Source organism: Vipera berus (genome assembly GCF_964194415.1).
Source record: "Vipera berus genome assembly, chromosome: 13".
In the NCBI taxonomy this organism is placed as follows: Eukaryota; Metazoa; Chordata; class Lepidosauria; order Squamata; family Viperidae; genus Vipera; species Vipera berus.
The window spans coordinates 7,781,669-7,805,300 of record NC_138216.1 but is presented as its reverse complement, the minus strand read 5'-3'; the positions used below and the strand labels follow the sequence as shown (position 1 = coordinate 7,805,300).

General features: G+C 44.6%; 2 protein-coding genes across 3 annotated transcripts in view; one reads left to right on the top strand and one right to left on the bottom strand.

Moving 5' to 3' along the window:
* The first annotated feature begins 1,165 nt into the window (after positions 1 to 1,165).
* On the top strand, positions 1,166 to 19,542 carry JPT2 (Jupiter microtubule associated homolog 2). The gene is made up of 5 exons (XM_081338289.1): positions 1,166 to 1,285; positions 10,053 to 10,198; positions 11,007 to 11,149; positions 12,823 to 12,874; positions 14,200 to 19,542. The coding sequence occupies exons 1-5, from the start codon at positions 1,242 to 1,244 to the stop codon at positions 14,373 to 14,375; spliced, it is 561 nt and encodes a 186-aa protein (XP_081194415.1). The 5' UTR covers positions 1,166 to 1,241; the 3' UTR covers positions 14,376 to 19,542.
* The window catches only part of LOC308674089 (lysosomal dipeptide transporter MFSD1-like), a 20,966-nt gene continuing 13,682 nt past the window's right edge, over positions 16,349 to 23,632 (bottom strand). Inside the window, exons 11-14 of one of the 2 annotated variants that reach the window (XR_014027800.1) lie at positions 23,285 to 23,424; positions 22,600 to 22,711; positions 17,874 to 22,509; positions 16,349 to 17,737 (exon numbers count right to left, since the gene is read on the bottom strand). Coding sequence is in view for 1 of the 2 variants with exons in the window: in XM_081338288.1 (XP_081194414.1) it covers positions 22,396 to 22,509; positions 22,600 to 22,711; positions 23,285 to 23,424 (366 nt within the window). In the remaining variant the exon portion in view is untranslated. Of the gene's footprint in view, positions 22,510 to 22,599; positions 22,712 to 23,284; positions 23,425 to 23,632 lie in introns of both variants that reach the window. The other variant, XM_081338288.1, reaches the window with a different exon arrangement.

Sequence of the window (23,632 nt, the reverse complement as noted above, 5' to 3'; positions counted from 1 at the left end):
TGAAGTCCACTCGTTTTAAAAGTTGCCAAGGTTGGACACCCCTGTCCTAGCCAATATTGGCATTGCTGACTTCTAGTATTAAATGTGTTCACGCATCTAGAAATCACCAGTTTGTAAAAGGCTGGAACATGGAGCCCAACAAAGTGTTGCCCAGAATGAACCACCAACTGTGCCAAGCAAGCGACATAAAATTGAGCAATGCTTTACAGTATAGATCAGTGTCTCACGTGCTCATCCTTGAAGTGGAACAATGGATTTCTTTTCCAGATATAAGAAGGATGCCCAAACTAGATAAAGGAACAGACAAAACACCAAGGTCAAAAGAAAAGTCAAGACAGTGACAACATTGTGACTTTTTTTGACAACACCCCTCCGCCTGCCTGGCTGATAGAATGATTCTTAAATGCAACTTTCTGCTCTAATAAGCTTTATTATGAGTGGGCTTGAAACTTGATATTTTCATCTAATTAACACATCACTCCTTGCGTTCACACAACCACCCAAGTATACCTAAACTATACTTTATTGAATTAATGTTTTGGTTAGTACCAGTGCACGGAACTATAAGCCCACTGGATAATCACACACACAAAAAACCCCTGTATTAATTGACCAAGTTTCATTAGAAACAATGCACCTGGCACAGAACAAGTAAATATCTGAGTTTGTTGAAGGGTAATCAGTCAACCTCTATCAAGTAAGATCAATCATTGGCCCAATAATAGTCCAGCCAATCGCCTATCCCTTTTGGAGTGCTCCTTCGCTTTGCAACCGACAGCTGCGTTCACACGACCCGCTTAAACAAGGTTAAGACCCGATGACTGCGTTTATTCATCTCAGACTTTGCTAAGAGTCCACCTCGGGTTAGGTCTAGCGCATTTCAGGCCGTTAATGCGAACTCGGACCACTCGGGTTAAGGAGCGTTTGGAAACACGTGTGTGTGTGGGGGGGGGGCGGGCAGGAGCCGCGGCCCTTTAAATTTAAAAAAACAAAAAAGCCAAAACTTCCGAGTCATTGCCTCTTTTCTTCCCCCCTCATCCAATGAGCGCCCGACCTCTTTGGGCTCCCGCCACCTCAGCCCTGCGTCCCCGGTTGGCCGAGGCAAGGTGGAGCGGCGGCGCCCTCGGCCAATCGCCTTCGGAGGGCGGGGCCGTGCGTCGAGCCGGGGAGAGGCGGGAGAGAAAGAGGCGAGTCGCAGCCGGGAAGCGGAGCAGACTCGTCCTGACGCTCTGCCGGCCACCATGTTCCAAGGGCCCGAGTCCGACGCGGCCAGACCCAGCTCCAGCTCCAGGTGAGGCGTTCCCCTCGGGAGGCCGCTGCGGGGTGGGGGTGGGGGACTCCAAATCCCAGCATCCCCAGCCCGGCCGACCCGTGAGCGCCGCACCCCGACGCCTCTGCCGGGCGGAGGAACACGTGGAGGCCCGCCGCAGCCTGAAGGCGGGCTTCACCGCCAGACCGCCAAGCCAGGTATTCATTCCCACGTGACAAGCGGGGGGGGGGTCAACCAGGCGCGAAATCTTTCTTCCAGGCCCGGGTTACACGCGTCGTGCGAAGGCGACCTGCAGGGTTTGCTGAGCGGGGATGGGGAAGGGGCGGCAGAGCTGCCTGCATCCTCCTCCTCCTCCCTTCAGGCGGCGGCTCTGCCCCTTCCCCCCCTTCCCCATCCCCGCTCAGCAAAACCTGCAGGTCGCCTTCGCACGACGCCTGTAACCCGGGCCTGGAAGAAAGATTGCACGCCTGGCTGACCCCCCCCCCCCGCTTGTCACGTGGGAATGAATACCTGGTCTGGCGGTGAAGCCCGCCTCGGGCGTAGCCCCCCCCCCTCCCTTGGGTGCCGGCAGCGGACAGGCGGTTCGCCTCGCCTGGGTCGGGCCAGCCGGCTGGAGCCCCCGGTGGGTGGGGGGCGAGATGCGGGGGGGGGGTTCGAGGGACTCGAGGCAGGGTCGTCTCCCTCCTCTTAACCCCCCCCCAAAAAAAAAAGTACCCTGCAAGACGAGGGGTGGGTGGGTAGGGGGTGGCCAGCATGTAATTTAAAAACTTATTTATTTGAACAATCTGGCCTGGTCTGATGGGTTAGGGCAGGGGTCTTCAAACTTGGCCCTTTTATGACTTGTGGACTTCAACTCCCAGCAAAGCTGGCTGAGGAATTCTGGGAGTTGAAGTCCACAAGTCATAAAAGGGCCAAGTTTGAAGACCCCTGGGTTAGGGGTTGGATTTAGTTTTAACACAGTTTTATTATTGTATTATATATGGGCATAATTATTTAATCCTTTTTAACTTCTTTTTTAACTTTTGTATTTATATTTTGATATTTATTGCCCTGTACACCACCGCCCTGAGTCCTTCGGGAGAAGGGCGGTATAAAAATTTAATAAAAATAAATAAATAAATAATTGCATCTGCCTTGCTGGGAGCCAGATAAAGGTTAAAAGAGTGCTTATAATGCCCCCCCCCTTGGAACGCTGCCTCCAGTTTCGGTCGCCCCCATATTAAAAAAAAAATGTTGGTAATTCTAGAAAGAGTGCAGAGAATAAAGACGGATGAGGGGGCTGGAGGCTAAAACATACAGGAACAAACTTCCCATGCGAAGAGAAGAAGGGCGGTTGCAGGAATTGGGTATGTCTAGTTTAATGAAGAGAAGGACGAGGGGGGGGGACGTGATAGCAGCCTTCCAGTATCTCGGGGGCTGCTCCAAAGAAGAGGCAGTCAAACTGTTCTCCCAAAGCACCCGAAGGCAGAACGGAGAAGCAACGGATGGAAACGAATCAAGGAGAGAAGCAACCTAGAACTAAGGAGAAACTTCCAGACAGTGAGAACAATTAACCAGTGGAACATCAGGAGTTGTGGGTGCTCCATCACCGGACGTTTTTCTAGAAGAGACTGGTCAGCCATTTGTTTGGAATGGTAGATAGGGTTTCCTAGAGGGTTGGACTAGAAGACCTCCAAGGTCCCTTCTACTTCTGTAATTCTGTGAGAAGGGCTGATGGGAAACGTTCCGTGGAAGATGTTCCGGCCGAAAGACGCCCAGCCTTGGTTAACTGAGTGGTTATTTACTTTATGGCCTCCAACCCAGTTTGTTTATTTGTTTGATTCTTATCTTTATTTTATTCATTCAATTTCTACTTCGCGCCTCTCACCTAAGTGATTCTGGCCGGTTATAAGTAACATAAGATTACTTCCTCTTCCTGATTTCCCCATAGCAACCCTGCCGACTTTTGTGCCTAAAGCAGGACTAGAACTTGCCTTGGGATTAGCTTCCCAAGTTGTAAAAATGCTCTGCTGCAAAATCGAGTTGCCAGGGTTGTGTCTGTGGTGCTGGTTGTTATGTTCCAGCATTTTATTGCCAGGGTTTGGTTTCAGGGGTTGGTTTTCAAGGTTTGTACAATCTGCTAAACAGCGTTACTGGCATTAGATAAATGGTGTGGGAATTTCCAAAATACACATGTAGTAATTTCCTCTGTGTGTGTGTGTGCGTCCGTGTAGTGAGAAACAATATTCTGCATGCGCCAGGAACAACTTTTTAATGGGCACATGTTGAGCGGCCGCTGCCTTTGCCTTGAGGGATTAAGGAAATGAATCTGATCGAGTTGGGTTTCAAATGAGTTTGATTGTTGTTCTTTTGAACCCCTCCGCCTGATGACTAGTTTTGGAGTTGCAATACTCCAGCATAAATTATTGATTGCCAAAGGGAGTCAGGTGCCACCCAACCATGCTGTCTGCTCCTGAAATTCCAAGAAGGCTCAACTGCATTTGCTTGCTTTGTTACAAAGTGGGTGTGGGTTGTGAGACAGGAGTTCTGCATCTCTGCAGTTTCGTGTCTTGCCTGAGGCATAAAAGCATCTCTCTAAAACTGCTTTTTCAGGCCATGTGCAGTGGCCTTTTTTTTTTAATGTAGCAGTGGCTCGTGATAAAAGTTGGAATTCAATCCTTTTTTTACTACAGCTCTCATAACCTAAAACAACAAATTCAATCTTTCATAGGTTTAGACCACCGGCTCCAAACAACTGGGAGTGGTTTGCAACAAAAAAAATAATACATAAAAGCAATAGTAAACTCCAGAGCATAACTCCCCTAGTGCCAGAGCATTGCTTCAACTTTGGTATCGAAATGCTTTAAAAAGTTCCATGTATGCTGCCTTCCAGCATGTAACAATGAACCCTTTGGATCTCTCGAGATGAACGTGTGCCATAACAAAGCATCACGAAAGCAATGCACCTTAGCTTCCCCTCTTCTGTTCTTGGAGTGTGTGTGTGTGGGGGGGGTGTCTCAACACCCCACCTCCATCCTCTGATGGTCCTGCAGATAGTTAGAGCAGAGTTCCCCAACCTTTGGGGCACCAGGGACCGGTTCCGTGGAGAGAGGTTTTTCCATGGACTGGACGGTGCGTGGTTTTGTGTGCTGCCCGCATCACACGGATGGGGCTTTGCTTGTTCATGCGGACCAGTTGCTGGTGTGCCGTGGCCTGGTACTGGTCCACGGAGCATGGGTTGGGGACCCCTGGTTTAGAGCCATAACATACAGGGCTCGCTAGAACGTGTAATTGTATTTAGAAGCCTGTGGCTTCAGAGCAGCATTAAGGACATGTGAAATGGATAATTTCCCCCTGTTAGTAAGCCATTGCATTCTACAGCATCACTTCCAAGTAGATTTCAAAGTGAGGAAGGGTGTTGCTAGGGTATAAATGCATACCAGCCAAACCTGGGCAGAAGCCTCATTAGTCCCAGTCTAGTCTAGCTGCCAATATAGCTGTTGTCTAAGAGGGACCCCGAATTGTGAAATCCCTCCTGAATGTCCCCTTTTAATATTTGACAAAGAGGAGCAGTGCACAGTGGTCTCTGGATAGACAGCACTGCCACGTCTGTCAGGAATTCTGTCCAATTTTGTTTTTCATTTTCAGCCTCCAGGCACTGAAAGAATCCCCACCTGGTTCACATGATCCTTGTTGGCCTTCCACAGGCTCCTGAAACTCACTCCCCACGCATCAAGGTAGTTGGAAAGGCGTCCAACCTTGGCAACTTTAAGACTTACGGACTTCAATTCGCAGAATTCTAAGCGGGGTGGGTGGGTGGGAATTCTAAGAGTTGAGGTCCACAGGTCTTCAAAGTTGCCAAGGTTGGATACCCCCCTGAGCTAGAGCATGGGATGGATGAGCACTGGAAATAGTTGCATCAAAGCCTTTTTGAAGTTAAATTCGAGATAGATTAGCTGCCTGTGGAAAAAAATGGTCTGCAGGTAAATTGTGTGAAGCAATGCCAAACCGTGTCTGCATGATTGCCCTACTTCTATAATTTTCTTTGGATGAAGATACAACACTGCAGGCTCTTTCCCTCTCTGGCACATGGAAAGAAAATAGCTATAATTCTGCAGCGGAGTTACCTTCATTTCTTTTTCTTATCCAATCAGTTTGGTTGCACAGGAAATTTGCTTTATGAAGTAAGCATGGTAAACATGTGTGGATTATAGTAGTGTCTGCAATTTTTACCATCCCTTTGGCAAGTGGTATTACCAATGAAATACAGGGAGTGCAGAATTATTAGGCAAGTTGTATTTGTGAGGATTAATTTTATTATTGAACAACAACCATGTTCTCAATGAACCCAAAAAACTCATTAATATCAAAGCTGAATATTTTTGGAAGTAGTTTTTAGTTTGTTTTTAGTTATAGCTATTTTAGGGGGATATCTGTGTGTGCAGGTGACTATTACTGTGCATAATTATTAGGCAACTTAACAAAAAACAAATATATACCCATTTCAATTATTTATTTTTACCAGTGAAACCAATATAACATCTCAACATTCACAAATATACATTTCTGACATTCAAAAACATAACAAAAACAAATCAGTGACCAATATAGCCACCTTTCTTTGCAAGGACACTCAAAAGCCTGCCATCCATGGATTCTGTCAGTGTTTTGATCTGTTCACCATCAACATTGCGTGCAGCAGCAACCACAGCCTCCCAGACACTGTTCAGAGAGGTGTACTGTTTTCCCTCCTTGTAAATCTCACATTTGATGATGGACCACAGGTTCTCAATGGGGTTCAGATCAGGTGAACAAGGAGGCCATGTCATTAGATTTCCTTCTTTTATACCCTTTCTTGCCAGCCACGCTGTGGAGTACTTGGACGCGTGTGATGGAGCATTGTCCTGCATGAAAATCATGTTTTTCTTGAAGGATGCAGACTTCTTCCTGTACCACTGCTTGAAGAAGGTGTCTTCCAGAAACTGGCAGTAGGACTGGGAGTTGAGCTTGACTCCATCCTCAACCCGAAAAGGCCCCACAAGCTCATCTTTGATGATACCAGCCCAAACCAGTACTCCACCTCCACCTTGCTGGCGTCTGAGTCGGACTGGAGCTCTCTGCCCTTTACCAATCCAGCCACGGGCCCATCCATCTGGCCCATCAAGACTCACTCTCATTTCATCAGTCCATAAAACCTTAGAAAAATCAGTCTTGAGATATTTCTTGGCCCAGTCTTGACGTTTCAGCTTGTGTGTCTTGTTCAGTGGTGGTCGTCTTTCAGCCTTTCTTACCTTGGCCATGTCTCTGAGTATTGCACACCTTGTGCTTTTGGGCACTCCAGTGATGTTGCAGCTCTGAAATATGGCCAAACTGGTGGCAAGTGGCATCTTGGCAGCTGCACGCTTGACTTTTCTCAGTTCATGGGCAGTTATTTTGCGCCTTGGTTTCTCCACACGCTTCTTGCGACCCTGTTGACTATTTTGAATGAAACGCTTGATTGTTCGATGATCACACTTCAGAAGCTTTGCAATTTTAAGAGTGCTGCATCCCTCTGCAAGATATCTCACTATTTTTGACTTTTCTGAACCTGTCAAGTCCTTCTTTTGACCCATTTTGCCAAAGGAAAGGAAGTTGCCTAATAATTATGCACACCTGATACAGGGTGTTGATGTCATTAGACCACACCCCTTCTCATTACAGAGATGCACATCACCTAATATGCTTAATTGGTAGTAGGCTTTCGAGCCTATACAGCTTGGAGTAAGACAACATGCATAAAGAGGATGATGTGGTCAAAATACTCATTTGCCTAATAATTCTGCACTCCCTGTATCTGTCTCCCTTTTTAGATCATAATCTCTCAACTAACTATCACTGAGATTACGTATTTCTGAAATGTATTAATCGGTCCTAGATAACTCCTTCTTTTTTACAGTATACAGTAAATGTATAATCCTTCAGAGTGTATATTTTACAAGATCTGACACCAAAATCATGTTCTTTATTGATGCAGCTTATTATAGCTTTGCAAGCAAGTTGGCCTTTAGTTAGAAAGTGATCCTCCATTGACTGCAACAGTTTAACAGTACAGGCTAAGACAGGGGTAGGCAACCTCGGCTCTTTTATGACTCATGGACTTCAACTCCCAGAATTCCTGAGTCAGCTATGCTGACTCAGGAATTCTGGGAGTTGAAGTCCATGAGTCATAAAAGCCGAGGTTGCCTACCCCTGGGCTAAGATATCCCAAGCAAAGGATATAAGTTTGTGGATTTTCTGTGATACAGTCTTTCATGTGCCGTTTGCATTTGTTGCTGAGATGAGCCCCCATCTCTTTCTTCTTTTTTTAAAAATAAGTTTTTATTATTTTTTTCCCATACATACAGTAATAATTTTTCAACCAACGGTGCTGTCTTGAGTTTACATTCCCTAACACATATTTAATTCCTAATCCTTTATTCTTTCCTCTAGCCATCGATAAAATAAGTCCCAAGTTTGGTAATATTCCATTTCTTCTTGTTCTTTCAGTCTCATAATCAAACTGTCCATCTCTGCGCATTCTAATATTTTTTTGATTATTTCTTCATCTGAGGGTATTCCTTCCTTTTTCCAGTATTGTGCAAATATAATTCTTGCTGCTGTTGTGACATGCAAAACCAAATGTAAGCTTTGTTAATCTTTTCTGTCATTATACCTAATTTAAAAAAAGTTCAGGCTTAAACTCTGCATGTTCTCTCAACATCTTTTCTAGCCAAGTATGTATCTTTCTCCAATAATTCTTTACTTTGTCACATGCCCACCAAACGGGATAATACGTGCCTGACTTATGTTTACATTTCCAACATCTATGTGACGTATTTTTTAAACATTTTTGGCCCATCTCTTTCGAATTGAAAGCATGCTGGCTGGGGGGGGGGGCAATGCTGGGAGTTGAAGTCCACAAGTCTTAAAAGTCGCCAAGGTTGGACACCCCTACGTTAATCCTTCAGAGACCAACAAAGAGCATTTATTACAATAGGCAATAATGCAAATCTATATTTTTTTAAAGAAGTGTATAACTCGGTGTGCAGGGACGTGGTGGCTCAGTGGGTTAGGACGCTGAGCTTGTCGATCAGAAGGTCGGCAGTTTGGCGGGTCAAATCCCGAGTGCCGCGTAACAGAGTGAGCGCCTGTTACTCGTCCCAGCTTCTGCCAACCTAGCAGTTCGAAAGCACGTAAAAATGCAAGTAGAAAAATAGGGACCACTACGGTGGGAAGGTAACAGCGTTCCGTGCGCCTTTGGCGTCTAGTCATGCCGGCCACATGACCACGGAGACATCCTCGGACAAGCGCTGGCTCTTCGGCTTTGAAACGGAGATGAGCACCGGCCCCTAGAGTTGGAAACGACTAGCACGCATGTGCGGGGGAACCTTTACCCTTACCTTTATAACTTGGTGTGTATCTCCTAACCAGTATTCAAATGCTGTAGTTTTCACAGATTCGTCAAAGGGTGTCAACAAATTCCTGAGGGATAAGCTGAGCTCAGCCTTCTTCCTCAGCTTGGGATTGGGTGTGGTTGTGGCCTCACCCAGCAACCGAAAGGAAAGGAAAATCACAAGCCAGAAGAATCAAGCCAGTTGTTGATCCTCCTTTGCAACAATCCCTTGTGGGGGTGTGGGGTGGGGAGGAAGTGTACATACAGTTCTCGTAGGAAAGGTCTCCACTAAGAACATTATTTGCCAGAACTGGACAGCCTGATACTTTAATCTTCACATGAATTTAAACAAACGTTAATTGTGAAGATGATTTAAGTATTACAGGCGCCAAGAAACTCTTGTTGCTACCTCCTCCGAAAAAAATATTTTTGACAAACCGAAGACTGCCAGGTAAAATAGGACCTTTATTAGTCAGTGCTGACCAGGGGAAGCTGATTAATAGATGGAAGCTAATGAACGAGAGAACCAACTTAGAATTTAGGAGCAACGTCCTGACAGTTGGAACAATTAATCAGAGGAACGCCTTGCCTCCAGAGGTTGTGAATGTTCCAGCCCTGGAAGTTTTTAAGAAGAGATTGGAGAACCATTGATCTCAAATGGTATAGGGTTTCCTGCCTGAGCAGGAGGTTGGACCAGATGATCTTGTTCCAATATCTCAGGGACTGCCACAAAGAAGAGGCAGTCAAGCTATTCTCCAAAGCACCTGAAAGCAGGAGAAGAAGCAACAGATGGAAACTAGTCAAGGAGAGAAGCAACCTAGGACTAAGGAAAAATTTCCTGGCAGTGGGAACAATTAACCAGTGGAACAACCTGCCTCCAGAAGCGGTGAATGCTCCAACACTGGAAGTTTTCAAGAAGAGACTGGCCAGCCACTTGTCTGAAATGGTATAGGGTTTCCTGCCTGAGCAGGGGGTTGGACTAGATGACCTCCAAGGTGCCTTCCAACTTCTTCTCCTTCTTCTCCTTTTCCTCCTTCTCCTTCTCCTCCTCCTCCTCATTATTATTATTATTATTATTATTATTATTATTATTATTATTATTATTATTATTATTATTATTATTATTATTATTATTATTATTATTATTATTATTATTATTATTATTATTATTATTATTATTATTATCTACAAGGTCCCTTCTAACTCTGTTCAAGTGTTTTTAAATCATTCTATGCCCAAACCATGCTTTCCAATTTAAATGATCCCGCAATTCACAGTTATATTAAATGGAAGTCAAGTAAACAGTATAATAACTGGACCTGCCTACTTCTGAGTGTAGATCATCTTTTATGATCACGTTTGAATTGAGGGTTATTGTCTTCTGCAAAACAGGGTGCTGCAACCACCAGGTGGGGCCTCCAGCAACCTCTTTGGAAGTCCAGACGTGTCCTCCTCTTCCAAGCCACAGAAAATGGCCTCTAACATATTTGCAGCAGCTGAAGAACCCCTGAATTTCCCAAAGAGAACAAACCCCCCAGGTGAGAGCCCTCCCCCTTTTTGAAAATACTGAGGATGGGAGCGACAGGTTTGGTAGGTTCAGGTAACCATCATTTATCATTTGAAGAGCCGTGGTGGCGCAGTGGTTAAAATGCAGCATTGCAGCCTAACTGCCAACTGCCGGCAGTTCGATCCTGACCAGCTCAAGGCTGGCTCAGCCTTCCACCCTTCCAAGGTCAGTAAAAATGAGAACCCAGATTGTTGGGGGCAAAATGCTAAGTAAACGGCTTAGAGAGGGCTGCAAAGCACTATGAAGCGGTATATAAATCTTAAGCGCTATTGCTATTGCAATTTTTAGACAGCGCTGATCTCTTGGGATCGGGTGTAACATTTTTATTTTTTTTATGCCATTGTAACTTCGAACCATCACTAAACGAACTGTTGTAAGTCGAGGACCACGTGTGTCTTTCAAGGGATGTTAATGCTTCACTTACATTCCAGATTGTAAAACTTGCTTGCCGAGCCATGAAGCCATGCAAAATCTTCTGGCTTAGATGTGTTATTTTTTGCATGGTAATTTATTCAAGAAAGGGCTTTCTGTAACAGTTCAATTTTTTTCCCTATCTGCGATGCTGTAAGACTGTAATAAAGGACTATTAAGAAGCAGGAAGAAAAGGCGATGGGATTTTAAAAAGAAATCCCGTAGCCAAAGCCAGGCAAACATGTCTAGGTCCCGAAGGGCCTCAACATCCTAGCTAGAGGCTCCGCTGCCTGTTTCCTCCTGCCCTGGAGAATCGGAGAGGAAGAGCAGTTCCTGTAAAACTTCCTCTGCTTATTGTTGTCTTGCAGGTGGGAAGGATAGTGGCATTTTTGAGGATCATAAGCCAAATGCATCCCGGCAATTTATAAATCCACCTGGAGGAAAAACAAGCAACATCTTTGGGACTCCGTCACCTGTCAGCACAGTCAAAGCACATCCAAATAAGCCCAAGGTAACTCGCTCGCCGCTTCTACTCACTTTCTTTTCTTTTTTTTAAAAAAAAAGGTGTGTGGGGGGAGGGAGGGCAAAAGGGGAGCCCAAGCTACAGTAATATCTACGTAGGCAAAGCAGTTTATTATTATTATTATTATTATTATTATTATTATTATTATTATTATTATTATTATTATTATTATTATTATATTAAATTTATATGCCGCCCTTCTCCCTAAGGACTCAGGGCGGCTCACAACAATAAAAAGTTAAAAAACACAGAATACAAAGATTAAAAAAGAATTAAACAATAATTAAGCCGATAAAAACCAAATTTAAAAAACCATGATCAGCCCAGGCCCGCTTGTTGGAACAACCAGGTCTTCAGGTCGCGGCGGAAGGATCGAAGGTCAGGGGCCATCCGCAGCTCCGGAGGCAGTTCGTTCCAGAGGGTCGGCATGCCCGTAGAGAAGGCTCTCCCCCTGGGGGTCGCCGGCCGGCATTGCCTGGCCGACGGCACCCTGAGGAGGCCGACTCTGTGGGAGCGAACCGGGCGATGGGAGGTTGACATTGGCAGCAGGTGGTCTCGCAAGTACCCCGGGCCTAAGCCATGTAGGGCTTTAAAGGTAATTACCAGCACCTTGAATTGCACCCGGAGGGCAACCGGAAGCCAGTGCAGCTCGCGCAGGAGTGGTGTAACATGGGAGTATCGAGTATTGTGTTTGTTATAAAGGAAGCTGTTGGGTATGCCCTTCCTGGGCTACAGAAACATCTTACGAAACTAACGTCGTCTTGATTGGGCAGGCAATATAAATAATCTAGCGTTAAAAATTGACGCTAGGGGAAACGTTGGTGTTAAGACAAAACAAAATCTATAAAGATTTGAGGGGTCCTTGGTGCTCTCTTGAGTTTGCTTGTTTTCTTTGCAGGCGTTTCGTTACCCAAACTAGGTGACATCCTCACTAGCACGGATGAGGTTGCCTAGTTTGGGTCACGAAACGTCTGCAAGAAAACAAGCAAACTCAGAGAGCACCAAGGACCCCTCTTTTCAGCCCTGAACTAAAAGTATTCTCCTTTGTTGTTAGTTGCGAAGTCGTGTCCGACCCATCGCGACCCTATGGACAACGTTCCTCCAGGCCTTCCTGTCCTCTACCATCTTCTGGAGTCCCTTTAAGCTCACGCCTCCTGCTTCAGTGACTCCATCCAGCCACCTCATTCTCTGTCGTCCCCTTCTTCTCTTGGCCTCAATCTTTCCCAGCATTAGGCTCTTCTCCAGTGAGTCCTTCCTTCTCATTAGGTGGCCAAAGTATTTGAGTTTTAGCTTCAGGATCTGGCCTTCTAAAGAGCAGTCAGGGTTGATCTCCTCTAGGACTGACCGGTTTGAGTCCATCCAGCCACCTCCTTCTCTGTCGTCCCCTTCTTCTCTTGCCCTCAACCTTTCCCAGCATGAGGCTCTTCTCCAATGAGTCCTTCCTTCTCATTAGGTGGCCAAAGTATTCTCCTTTAGTAGTCTCTAATTTTTTTTGTCTGATGCAGGACCCAGAGTTTGCATGTCCTAGAAGCATTGCTTTGTAAAGCTGAATTGCCAGACTTAATTTTTTTTTAACAGCTCGAAAGGATTCTCAGCCAATGAAAAATGGCCTTTTCAAAGTCTTGGTTAATATTTGGAACCTTTTTTCCCTTCTTATCCAGGACCACACCTTTCTCTTGAAAGACAGAGGAGATTCACCACGGGAAATAAAAGGTAATTGGAGCAAGAATTCTGGAATTCAGTCGGCTGCATTATTTTATCAATCCTTGAAAACCACACGATAGCTTTAAGCGCTATATAATTTAGAGCAGGGATGTCCAACCTTGCTAAATGTAAGACCTGTCTGTTCAACTGCCAGATTTCTCCAGCCAATAAGAATGGGGAATTCTGAGAGTTAGGTAAAAAGGTAAAGGTTGCCCCGCACATGCGAGCCAGTCGTTTCCGACTCTAGGGGCCGGTGCTCATCTCCGTTTCAAAGCCGAAGAGCCAGCGCTTGTCCGAGGACGTCTCCGTGGTCATGTGGCCGGCATGACTAGACGCCAAAGGCGCACGGAACGCCGTTACCTTCCCACCGTAGTGGTCCCTATTTTTCTACTTGCATTTTTTACGTGCTTTAGAACTGCTAGGTTGGCAGAAGCTGGGACGAGTAACAGGCGCTCACTCTGCTACGCGGCACTCAGGATTCGACCCTCCAAACTGCCGACCTTCTGGTCAACAAGCTCAGTGTCCTAACCCGCTGAGCCACCGTGTCCCTGTAAGAGTTAGGAGTCCACAAGTCTTAAAGTTACCCAGGTTGGACAGAAACCTCCATTGTCCCTCAAGAGATTTCCCCATATGATCCTTACAGTGTACCCCATTTGACAGGCCACGCTACAAACGTTAAGAGTTTCAGACAGTCCTCCTGACCCACCATTCTTCCAAGTGATCATGTGGGGGAAGCATTGTATAAGCCGGACTAGCTAAGATCTCCTTCAGAAGTGGGAGTAGCAACTGAATCAAACGCCTAATATAGACATTGAAAATCCAAGGAGAGGAGCTGCTCGGACATCACCGCTGAATTGTATCGGAAGAGGAATGGGAGGGAAGAAACGAGAGGAGAGAGGGATGAGGGTAGAGGAGGGGGAAGGAAGTAGGAAGGTTGGAGGGAAGGAGGAGGAGAAGTGGGGAGAAACGGGAGGGGAGTGGTGGGGGAAAGAGGAGAGGAGAGGAAGAAGAGGGAAGTAGGAAAGAAAGAGAAAGGGAGAAAGAAAGTAGAGAAGAGGGAAGAGAGAGAAGGAGGGTGGATACAGTGAAAGGGGAAATGGACGAGCAGCACCCAAACTTACGTGTATGTATTTATGTATGGCGATATATAATACCTACAGCATTACTGATATAACAAATGTATTTAATGTATTTAACCTGAAAAAGAAAAAAAAAACGCCGCATCGAGTTTGGGAGCCTTGCCTGCAAAATCCAGGCGTGGCCAGCCTCGTCGTAATACAACCAAACGATTGAGGGCTGCGTTCTAACTCTTTTGTCATCTCGCCCACTTCCAGAAGACCAAAGACCGCCGGGAGAAATGCTGACCGAGAAGAAGGACCTGCCGAAGGAGACCACCAAAGAACCTGGCCCTAAGATCGATGATCATGAGCCCAGGCTGGGACCACGGCCGCGTTCTCACAACAAAGTCCTCAACCCGCCAGGAGGCAAATCTAGCATTGCGTTCTATTAGGGAAAGACCACTTCCTCAAACCCCACCCCCCACCCCCCAATGTCTTAAGCTTTGATGATCAGAACCAAAAGGTTAATTTTCTGGTGCTTGAAGGAAGGAGGCGCTTTTAGTTTGGCTTACTCAGTCCATGCTAGCGTTGGGCCTAAGCCAGGGGTTGGGGAAGCTTGGCTCTTTGATGACTCGTGGACTTCAACTCCCAGAATTCCTGAGCCAGCCACGCTGAGGGGAAAGGGAGAGGTTTTCAAGCTGAGCCAGGCTGGCTCAGGAATTCTGGGAGTTGAAGTCCATGAGTCATAAAAGAGCCAAGGTTGCCTACCCCTGGCCTAGGCCTAGGCCGCTTTATGACTCGTGGACTTCAACTCCCAGAATTCCTGAGCCAGCCATGCTGAGGGGAAAGGGAGAGGTTTTCAAGCTGAGCCAGGCTGGCTCAGGAATTCTGGGAGTTGAAGTCCACGAGTCATAAAGAGCCGAGGTTGCTGGCCTAGGCCTCTTTATGACTGGTGGACTTCAACTCCCAGAATTCCTGAGCCAGCCTGGCTCAGCTTGGAAACCTGCCTTTCCCCTCAGCTTGGCTGGCTCAGGAATTCTGGGAGTTGAAGTCCACGAGTCATAAAAGAGCCAAGCTTCCCCAACCCCTGGTGTAAGCCTTCCAGGTATTCTGTTTGTAAGGCAAGGGTGCCCCTTCCTTCCCTCTGCGTTCTGAACCTAGTTAAGGAAGGCTCCCTGTGACGGCTTGCGGAACACATTCCAGTTTAAGGTGCAATACTAATTTTTTTGGGGGGGGGATCTGCCAGGCCTCGAGATTTTTCTCTCGTGTCTGTAAAAGAAAGAAAGAGGCTGCTCCCATCTGCCCTGGAAAAGAGAGTTTCGTTGTCATCATGCTCCCCCCCCTCCAAAAAAAAAAGCAAAAGGAGAACCTTCACGTGCAAATCGGTTTTGAGATAAATTGTAGTTGAGATGAATCGTGCGCGAATCCCTAAAAGGGTTTTTAGAAGCTTCGGTTTTGTGGCGCTCCTCTTTTGAGTAGTTGGGTGTAACTTTATGGTGAGTAGCAAAAAAAAAAAAAAAAAGGTGGGGGAGAGGAGGGAAGTCTGTTGGGAGAACGTAGCCAAACCGCTTCAGTTTAAAATTAGAGGCTGCTGTCTCCTCTCGAAAGAGGTCGGTTCAGAAGCCAGTGACTAACTCTCTCCTTCATCGCTAATCTCTCTGCACAAGCTAAGATTTTAACTCTCCTTAGGCTGCGAGCTGCTGCTGTTGGCAGAAAGATTCTCCTCTGCTTTTCTGCTGACGCTTAGTCTGTTCTCCTCGCTGCCCTTTGGTTGCCTTTAGCAACTTCTCTCTCCCCTTTGGCCAGGTCTTTCCATGCAGATGGAGCACTGTTACCTTTAACTACATCAGCTGGCGCTTAAGGCACTGTTTTTGTTTATCGAGTTCTTGTCACCCCTTCTCCTCCCTCTACCAACAGGTGGGAAAGAAAAAATCAAGACTGTGGGGACCCACCAGTTCTTGTAGGGCGGGCAGTGACAAAAAGAGGTAGGGCCCGAGTAACGCACAGTTATTTAACCCTGTTGGGTCTCGTTTTTGCCCTCCTGTGCTTTCCTGGAACGATTCTTCATCTTATTATACGTTCACCTATTTTATCTCCTTCCCACCTTTACCCACTTCTGACATCACATAGTGCCAATTCACGGTGGCCTCACAGATTCTGAACACCCGGCGTCTCCATCCTTGGCCACTTTTAAAGACTTGTGGACTTCCAGAATTTCTCAGCCAGCCATGCTGCCCGAGGAATTCTGGGAGTTGAAAGTCCACAAATTGCAAAGTAGCGACGGTTTGAGACCCCTGCCGAACACCAATTCCTCAAATGGCCAGGGTGTTCTTCTAACAGTAGAAAGCTTGAAAACCAAGTTAATTGAAAGCGCTTTCTTGGAAGAATATGAAAGCTTTCGTTTTTGTTTTTTTTTTTTAAAAAAAAATTCTGTAAGAGGTCACTTATCCTTTAGTTGCTGGAAGCCAGAGAGCTTCCAGATTTATCAGCTAAGCGTTAACATCTCTGTGCCTTTTGACTTGCAAGAGAGTATTTAAGCACCCTTACATTGCTATAACCTTTAAACTGAATGTCACCTTCCTGTGAATTTTTAACCTAATTCTTAAGATGACCTTGAGGCCTATTTCTAACAGTATCGTCAGGAAGGGGTCAACCCTAGTTCTTGCACATACACTCACTCATTCCAGTTTTAAACCTCAACAGGACAACATTCAGTTGTAGAGAGTATGATGTTTGGATAACTGGAATGTCATTTGTTTAGTTCGATTTACAACTAATGCTCTTATAACCCCAATCACAGCTGTCCTGCCCTAACATTTCCTCCAATCATCTAGTCTCGTCCCTGTGAGCATATTTTTTTAAGTATCATGAGAAAACTGCCTATTTTTGTAATGTTTCAGTTATCTCTTTCGCATTGGAACAAATGCGAGCTGACCCATCATAAAGCAGTCCAGATCCATAGTTAACGTTCAAATAACCTTGCTCTATAATTCAAAGGACGTTCAAAAGCAAGCAAAGTCACCCTAAGAATGGATTTGTTATTCTTGTTGACAAGAAGCTATGAAAAAGATCAGTCCCAAAATACATTCCAGCATTCACGGTTGAATCCCCATTAAAAAAAACAGGATCGCGGGAAGGCCAAAATTTTAAGACAATATCAAATACTATCTCCCTCGTTTCTCCTTATCTGACCACTGAAGCATATTCACCTGTTTGGCTGAGATATTTTCAACCAGTGTGTCCTACTGACATCGCTTCTGCTTTTTTTGCTATGCAGATGCAGCTCAGGGTAACAAATCCCAAAGGGACATGAGCAAAAGGGCAGCCAGGGTCTTATCCTGGGAGACTGCCCAAGGTGTGTATTAAATGTAGTGTTTTGCTGGAGAGGACAGAAGCAAGAGTGTGTTGCAAATTAGTGAGATATGACTGCCAAGGAAAAGAAGAACTGAAGGATCAGGATGGCTGCTTCAGTCCTTGTTCCTATTGTGAAATTGTCTTTGGCAGATTTAGAAACTTGGTTATGATACTTAACATTGCATAGAATCAAGGGAAAACGTTGTGGCGTTATAGTCCTGCTACATATTATATTTCGTGGTTAGCTAACTGTCTCCAGGCACAAGCTGGAGGTAAGGAGTAACTTAGCTGATAGTTAGAGCTGATTCAAGAACCTCCGCATCGCTGTTGCTTCCAGGATGTTTGCAATCGGCAGTAGTTGGCGGCTGTCATCTTGCATTGTTTCCCATAATTGCAGGGCGAGTTTGCGAAGAGACAAAAAGGAAAAAAAAGGTCCCATATGTTTCTGGATGACTTCCTTCTAGACCAGGGGTAGGCAACCTCGGCTCTTTTACGACTCATGGACTTCAACTCCCAGAATTCCTGAGTCAGCTATGCTGACTCAGGAATTCTGGAAGTTGAAGTCCATGAGTCATAAAAGAACCGAGGTTGCCTACTCCTGTTCTAGACCAAGGGTGTCCAACCTTGGCAATTTTAAGACTTGTGGATTTCAACTCCCAGCTGGCTGGGGAATTCTGATAGTTGAAAAATTACCCAAGTTAAAGACGCCTCTGATCTACAGTGTAGCAGGATTTCTCGATGTGAAATGTTCAGATCATCGTAGTTTGCCTTTTCAGCTCCCGTTTTCTGTTGGAATTCATCAAGCGCATCAGAGAACCAACCAGTGACCTCTCTAGAATAGCTTGATCCGTCAGCAATACCACAAGTTCTTTGCAAAGTATTTTTTTTTTTGAGATACTCTATGCCAGAAGTTGAAATAGTTTAGCATTTTGATAAACTTATGAACTAAACGCTCAAGCCGTGCTTGAAACTCAGCGCTGGTTTAATATTTCTTGCCAAGTTCTTCCATGCGGTTGGCTGTAGTAAGTGCCATCCCTTCAACACTAGGGAGATGGGGGAAAAACAAACAGTGGAATGCAGACACTGTGTAGCTTTGTAATAAAACGAGCGATATGAGAACAATTGGCCAACGCCAGCTTTGGATGCCATTTGCCTAGGTCGTTGCTACACATGGATTACTTGGGATTGCAGAATTTCAAGGGGTGTTTTTCACCACTGCTTCTTTCTCTGTTAGCCTTTTGTTTTTCCAGCTAAGCCTTAAGTTATGATTGATTTATCTTTGTGCCTTTTTTTTGAGGGGAGGCTGAGGATTACACTGTGTATCCAGAAAGGGTATTTTTTTCCTTTTTTTAAAAAAAGAAAACTACACCAGAAGTTAAATGATAACTCAAATGTGTTGAATCATGTGCTGTTTAATAAACAACTGTATTTTGTTAGTCCGTTACAGTAGAGCTGATGGATTCTTCAAGTCTTTTTATCCCCTTACAGTCCCACGAGTTTCACATGTAGAAACTAAGATAGTCTAAGCTCAAGGTGCCTCTTGTAAAAAAAAAAACCGTTTCTTGACAAGGGACTGGTAATCCAGAAATTTTACTTGTAACCAAACTAGCAGTGTATTACAGGAATTGTAAAGAGTGCGATGGGGGGAAAACAGAAGCAAGATTTATAACATTCCTTTTATTTGTGCTGATAGCCATTGTGAGGTGGCACAATCATTAGCTATGCAACCTCGACACTCAACCTTGACCTGACTGTTCAGTTTCCATAAGCAAATCCACTCGTTTGTAAGACTGTGAACAGGTCAAGGCGCAAGCAGTTTCCTTTTGTGAAATTGACAATCTGTAGAGAGGAATGAGAAGAATTTTCCCCAGTTCTTCCTGTCATAAAGAGAATGTTTTTTGTTCCGCTGAAATGCCTTTAAGTCTCTTTTTGTAATAGTGATCAGGGAAGGAGTATTCACTTGATTGAATCCATTGCTGAGCCATTGGTTCTCACATCAGTCAAGGCCAGGGGTAGGCAACCTTGGCTCGTGGACTTCAACTCCCAGAAGTTCACGAGTCAATAAAAGAGCCAAGGTTGCCTACCCCTGTACTCAAGGCTGTCTGGTATATCTGCATTTAAAAAGAAAAAAATTCAATCCCTTTGTAACATTACCACTATCCCCTTTTCCCAGTCTAGCGTCCAAATGTGAAGTGTTGCTATTAGACAAATCAAGTTGTGTCCATTGTTCTTTATATCAATTGACAATTAAAAAAAATTTAAGTTGCCAGTCTTATTTTTATGCGAATTGGGCTACACAGGCATTCTGAGAAACGTTAAAATTGTTGGGGGCAATTAAGCTGACTTTGTAATAATGCCGCTTGGGGTGTGTGTGAAAGCCCTAATAAGCAGGCATATACATAGAATGAAGGCTACTGCTAAGCTTGTAAGCCGTCCTGAGTCTTCGGAGAAGGGCGGGATATAAATGGAATTAAAATAAAAAAAATAAAATAAAATAGCTCTAACCCAATGCTTTATTTGAAAGAAATGGCAAAGGTGGCCTTGGAGCACAGAGATCCATTTCAGAAGACTTAGATGGGATGCTTGTAGCAATGATTGGCAAAGAGGCCTCTTGTAAGTGACTGCACTAGCTTTACTAGCCACTTCAAAAAAAAAAGTACCCATTATATTTCCCATTCTAAATCTTAGCTACAAGTAGCCTTCTCTTAACAGAATTGCAAGTAACTTCTCTTCTAATACAAGCTGAGGTAGGAGATCAAGCCACATTTGGCATCTATATATTATTATCTGATCAAGGAGAGAAGCAACCTGGAACCAAGGAGAAACAGCTTGCCTCCAGAAATCGTGGGTGCTCCATCACTGGAAATTTTTAAGAAGAGACTGGACAATCACCTGTCTGAGATGGTATAGGTTCTCTTGCTTGAGCAGGGGGCTGGACTAGAAGACCTCCAAGGTCCCTTTCAGCTCTATTCTATTCTGTTAAAACTCTCATTCCTGTAACAAAGGTCCTTTTTCCAGAGGCAACTGGACTTTGTTTTTCCTTGAAGGCATTTCGCTTCTCATCCAGAAAGCTTCATCAGTTCTTGAATGAGAAACGTCTTCAAGGAAAACCCGAGAAAGTCCAGTTGCCTTTTGAAAAAGCACATATGGGACAACCATGACCTGAATGGCTACAAGCCTCCATTAGAGATCTCGATCCTGTAATCTTTAACCGAATGCATCGTGGGGCAAAACGTTTTCAACCAAGCTGCCTCAAATGGGCTAACTTGCAGAAGAGGTCCAAGATTTGGGATCCCCAATTCTCATGGAGTTGAAATTTGGCAAAGGTTATAAAGCACGTTGTGGCATAAGAATTTTATCACAAAACCACATTTGCGGCGTAATATAAAAACATAAAGCAATTTTCCACATGGGTGTTCACGCTATACAGTTCCACCTGGGCTATTTTCAAGGCAGATGCGTCTCTTGTATCTTGAATTTGATGCTGAAGACATTGGGAAACCTGGTCAGGAAAGATCTCTTGAGAAGATGTCCCACTGGGTCATAGGTTGTCTAGTTGGGCTAAAAATCAGGTTGCAGTTTAATGGGGGATGCTGGTGTGTATTTTTACAGAAACCCATCCATCTCTGTTCACAGCCTGCCTGCATACTGTCTCTTCCAAATTCAGGAGATTTTCCCATCAAGCAGTGAACATCACATTGGGAAACCTGGTCAGGAAAGATCTCTTGAGAAGATGTCCCACTGGGTCATAGGTTGTCTAGTTGGGCTGAAAATCAGGTTGCAGTTTAAAGGGGGATGCTGGTGTGTATTTTTACAGAAACCCATCCATCTCTGCTCACAGCCTGCCTGCATACTCTCTTCCAAATTCAGATTTTCCCATCAAGCGGTGAACATTACTGTGGACAGTTGCTTGTTTTATTTTCTCATTGCAGTGCAACATCTGAAGGCCAGTTAGGAGACAGCAGAGCCAAAAGCTAAGTCATAACTGGATCACGTTACTTTCAAATGCCTCTGGGATGGGTTTGGCTTATCCAGAGTGGTTAACTCTGTCCAGTCTGAGTGAAGTGAATATAGTTAACAGCATTATTCATGTGTATTATGCTTCTACTTCCAGAGCAAAATTAAAACGGCCCTCTTGACAAATTATTGTTGTTGGTTGCGAAGTCGTGTTTGACCCATCGCGACCCCATGGACAACGTTCCTCCAGGCAAATTTGACAAATTGATTTGACAAATTACCAACCTATATAGCCACAAGTACTAGTAATGGCATTGTGCTAGAGAGATACAGAATATTCAATATCCATACGCAGTCAAATCAATAATCAGTCATATTAGATTTTATATTTCCAAATGGTCAGGATGGAGCTACTGGAAATCTTATTGGGAAGTAGTCAAGAAAAGAGAAACAGAAACTAAAATATCTGGGACTCTGCTATAGTGCCTCATTTCCTGCATAGATTATATCAGGATTTTCAATACCCTCAGAAGAGATTTCAAAAAGAAACCAATATAATTGAGATAGGTGCGCGAGGAAGGCAAACCTTGACTTAAAACCTCATCGTTTTGGAAAAGGAAAATTATAAAGGATTTTCATGGAAATTGATAATACTGCTGTGGTGGATGCTGCAAGGACACTGGAGCACAAAAATCCATTATTAGCCTTTACCAGGGCAAGAGGAGGTGTGTTGTTGCTGTTTTTTTTTAAAGTGCAAGATTTGTATATACAATTGCTTGCACAGAGTTAATTTGCATTCCCATCTTTCATCCACTTAAGATCTACACAAAAATTACTTTAATCTCTTCGGGAGAAAATTTCCTGCAATAAAGGAAAGACTAAAAGAATGACTAAATAACTCAAAATTGGCATTAAAAGATCTCGGCACTCGCGGCATCTGTAGAATTAATTATAGTGTTAAGATTTTCAGTTAACCTATAGCACCTAGCAGTTACTTGAAAAACAGCTATTCCTATATACCGGATTTATGCCCTGTTCTTTTAATTCCCTTTTTAAACCCCCAAAAGAAAGAAAGAAAGAAAAGGGGGAACACATCGATGAATGAGACACACACACTCCAGGCTCATTTGTGTTATACTCCATGTCTTGAAGGCCTCTTGTTTAGTTGATGGATCGTTCGTCCTCAGCCTCATTGAGAAGGGGAGCTGTGTCAACAGGCGGTTGAGCCACTGCCTCGGTTGGTGAGTGTTTGGTTGAGCGGTTCAACGTGCCACCCTGGGAATTAACAGAATGGGGAAAGTTTGGTGAAGGTTGAACCTTTATGGACATAGTCCCGAGTAACTGAACAGCCAACTGGATTCTTACCTGCTTCTTATCTACGATGTTAAGGCAAACAGAGCTCCCAATGCAAGCAATGGTGTTGGCCAGCATGAAGATCATCATCTGTTGCCAGCGCCATAAGGGGATCTTCAGTTCACTAGAAATTTTTTTTTAAAAAAAGAACATGATTTGCCTGAACAGGCAGCCAGAGAAACAAAGCCAAGCATTTACGTCTTTTATCACGTTAGTTCTCCAAGATACAGTAGTCCTCAACTTATAACAGTCCATTTAGCGAGCAAAGTCACAGTTGCACTGAAAAGGCGACATGACCGTTTTACACACTTGTGACCACTGCGCAGTTGTACCTGCAGTCAAAATTGTGATCAAAATTCAGATGCTTGGCAACTGACTCCTACTTCTGACCTGCAAAGTCAACACGGGAGCCAGGTCCACTTTGCAACCGTGTTACTAATTTCTCAACTGCAGGGATTCACTTAACTGTGGCAAGAAAGGTTGTCAAATGGGGCAAAATTCACTTAACTGTCATTTAGCAACACAAATTTTGGGCTCAACCGTTGTAAGTCGAGGGCTGCCTGTTCTTGGTTATTAGTTCCATCTTCAAGTATCAAGCAATTTATGGAAGCCATTCGGAACGACCGTGACACATTTTCTTGACTTTTTAAGGCATAAACTCTTACTTCCATTTAAGCAGAAAGACAGCTGTTGTTACCTGGACTTTGTTCCCAAGATGCGTCCCACGATCACATTAGAGAGTCCGATGCCAATCATCTGTACAGATGTCGCAAGCCCCATGGCTGTTCCCAATGTTGCTTGAGGAACCACGAGTGGAATTGAAGGCCACATGCTGGCCTGTACAGAACATAGTGGAAAAGATGGACAGACCAGGGAACTAATGTCAGAAAGGCCACTTTTGTAGGAAGAAAGAATCAAATTTCATGGCAACTTCATCCCAGAAGAAATCATTGGATAAAGCAGCGTTTCTCCACCTTAACAGCTTGAAGATGTGTGGATTTCAACTCCCAGAAGTCCCCAGCCAGCATTCTGGCAGTTGGAATCC

Bases quoted from the DNA above. Each gene is read 5' to 3' on its own strand.
- JPT2 (XM_081338289.1), top strand. From the start codon at position 1,242: ATGTTCCAAGGGCCCGAGTCCGACGCGGCCAGACCCAGCTCCAG. The intron at 1,286-10,052 runs CTCCAGGTGAGG...TCTGCAAAACAG, and splicing joins GCGGCCAGACCCAGCTCCAG to GGTGCTGCAACCACCAGGTG. The intron at 10,199-11,006 runs GTGAGAGCCCTC...GTTGTCTTGCAG, and splicing joins AAAGAGAACAAACCCCCCAG to GTGGGAAGGATAGTGGCATT.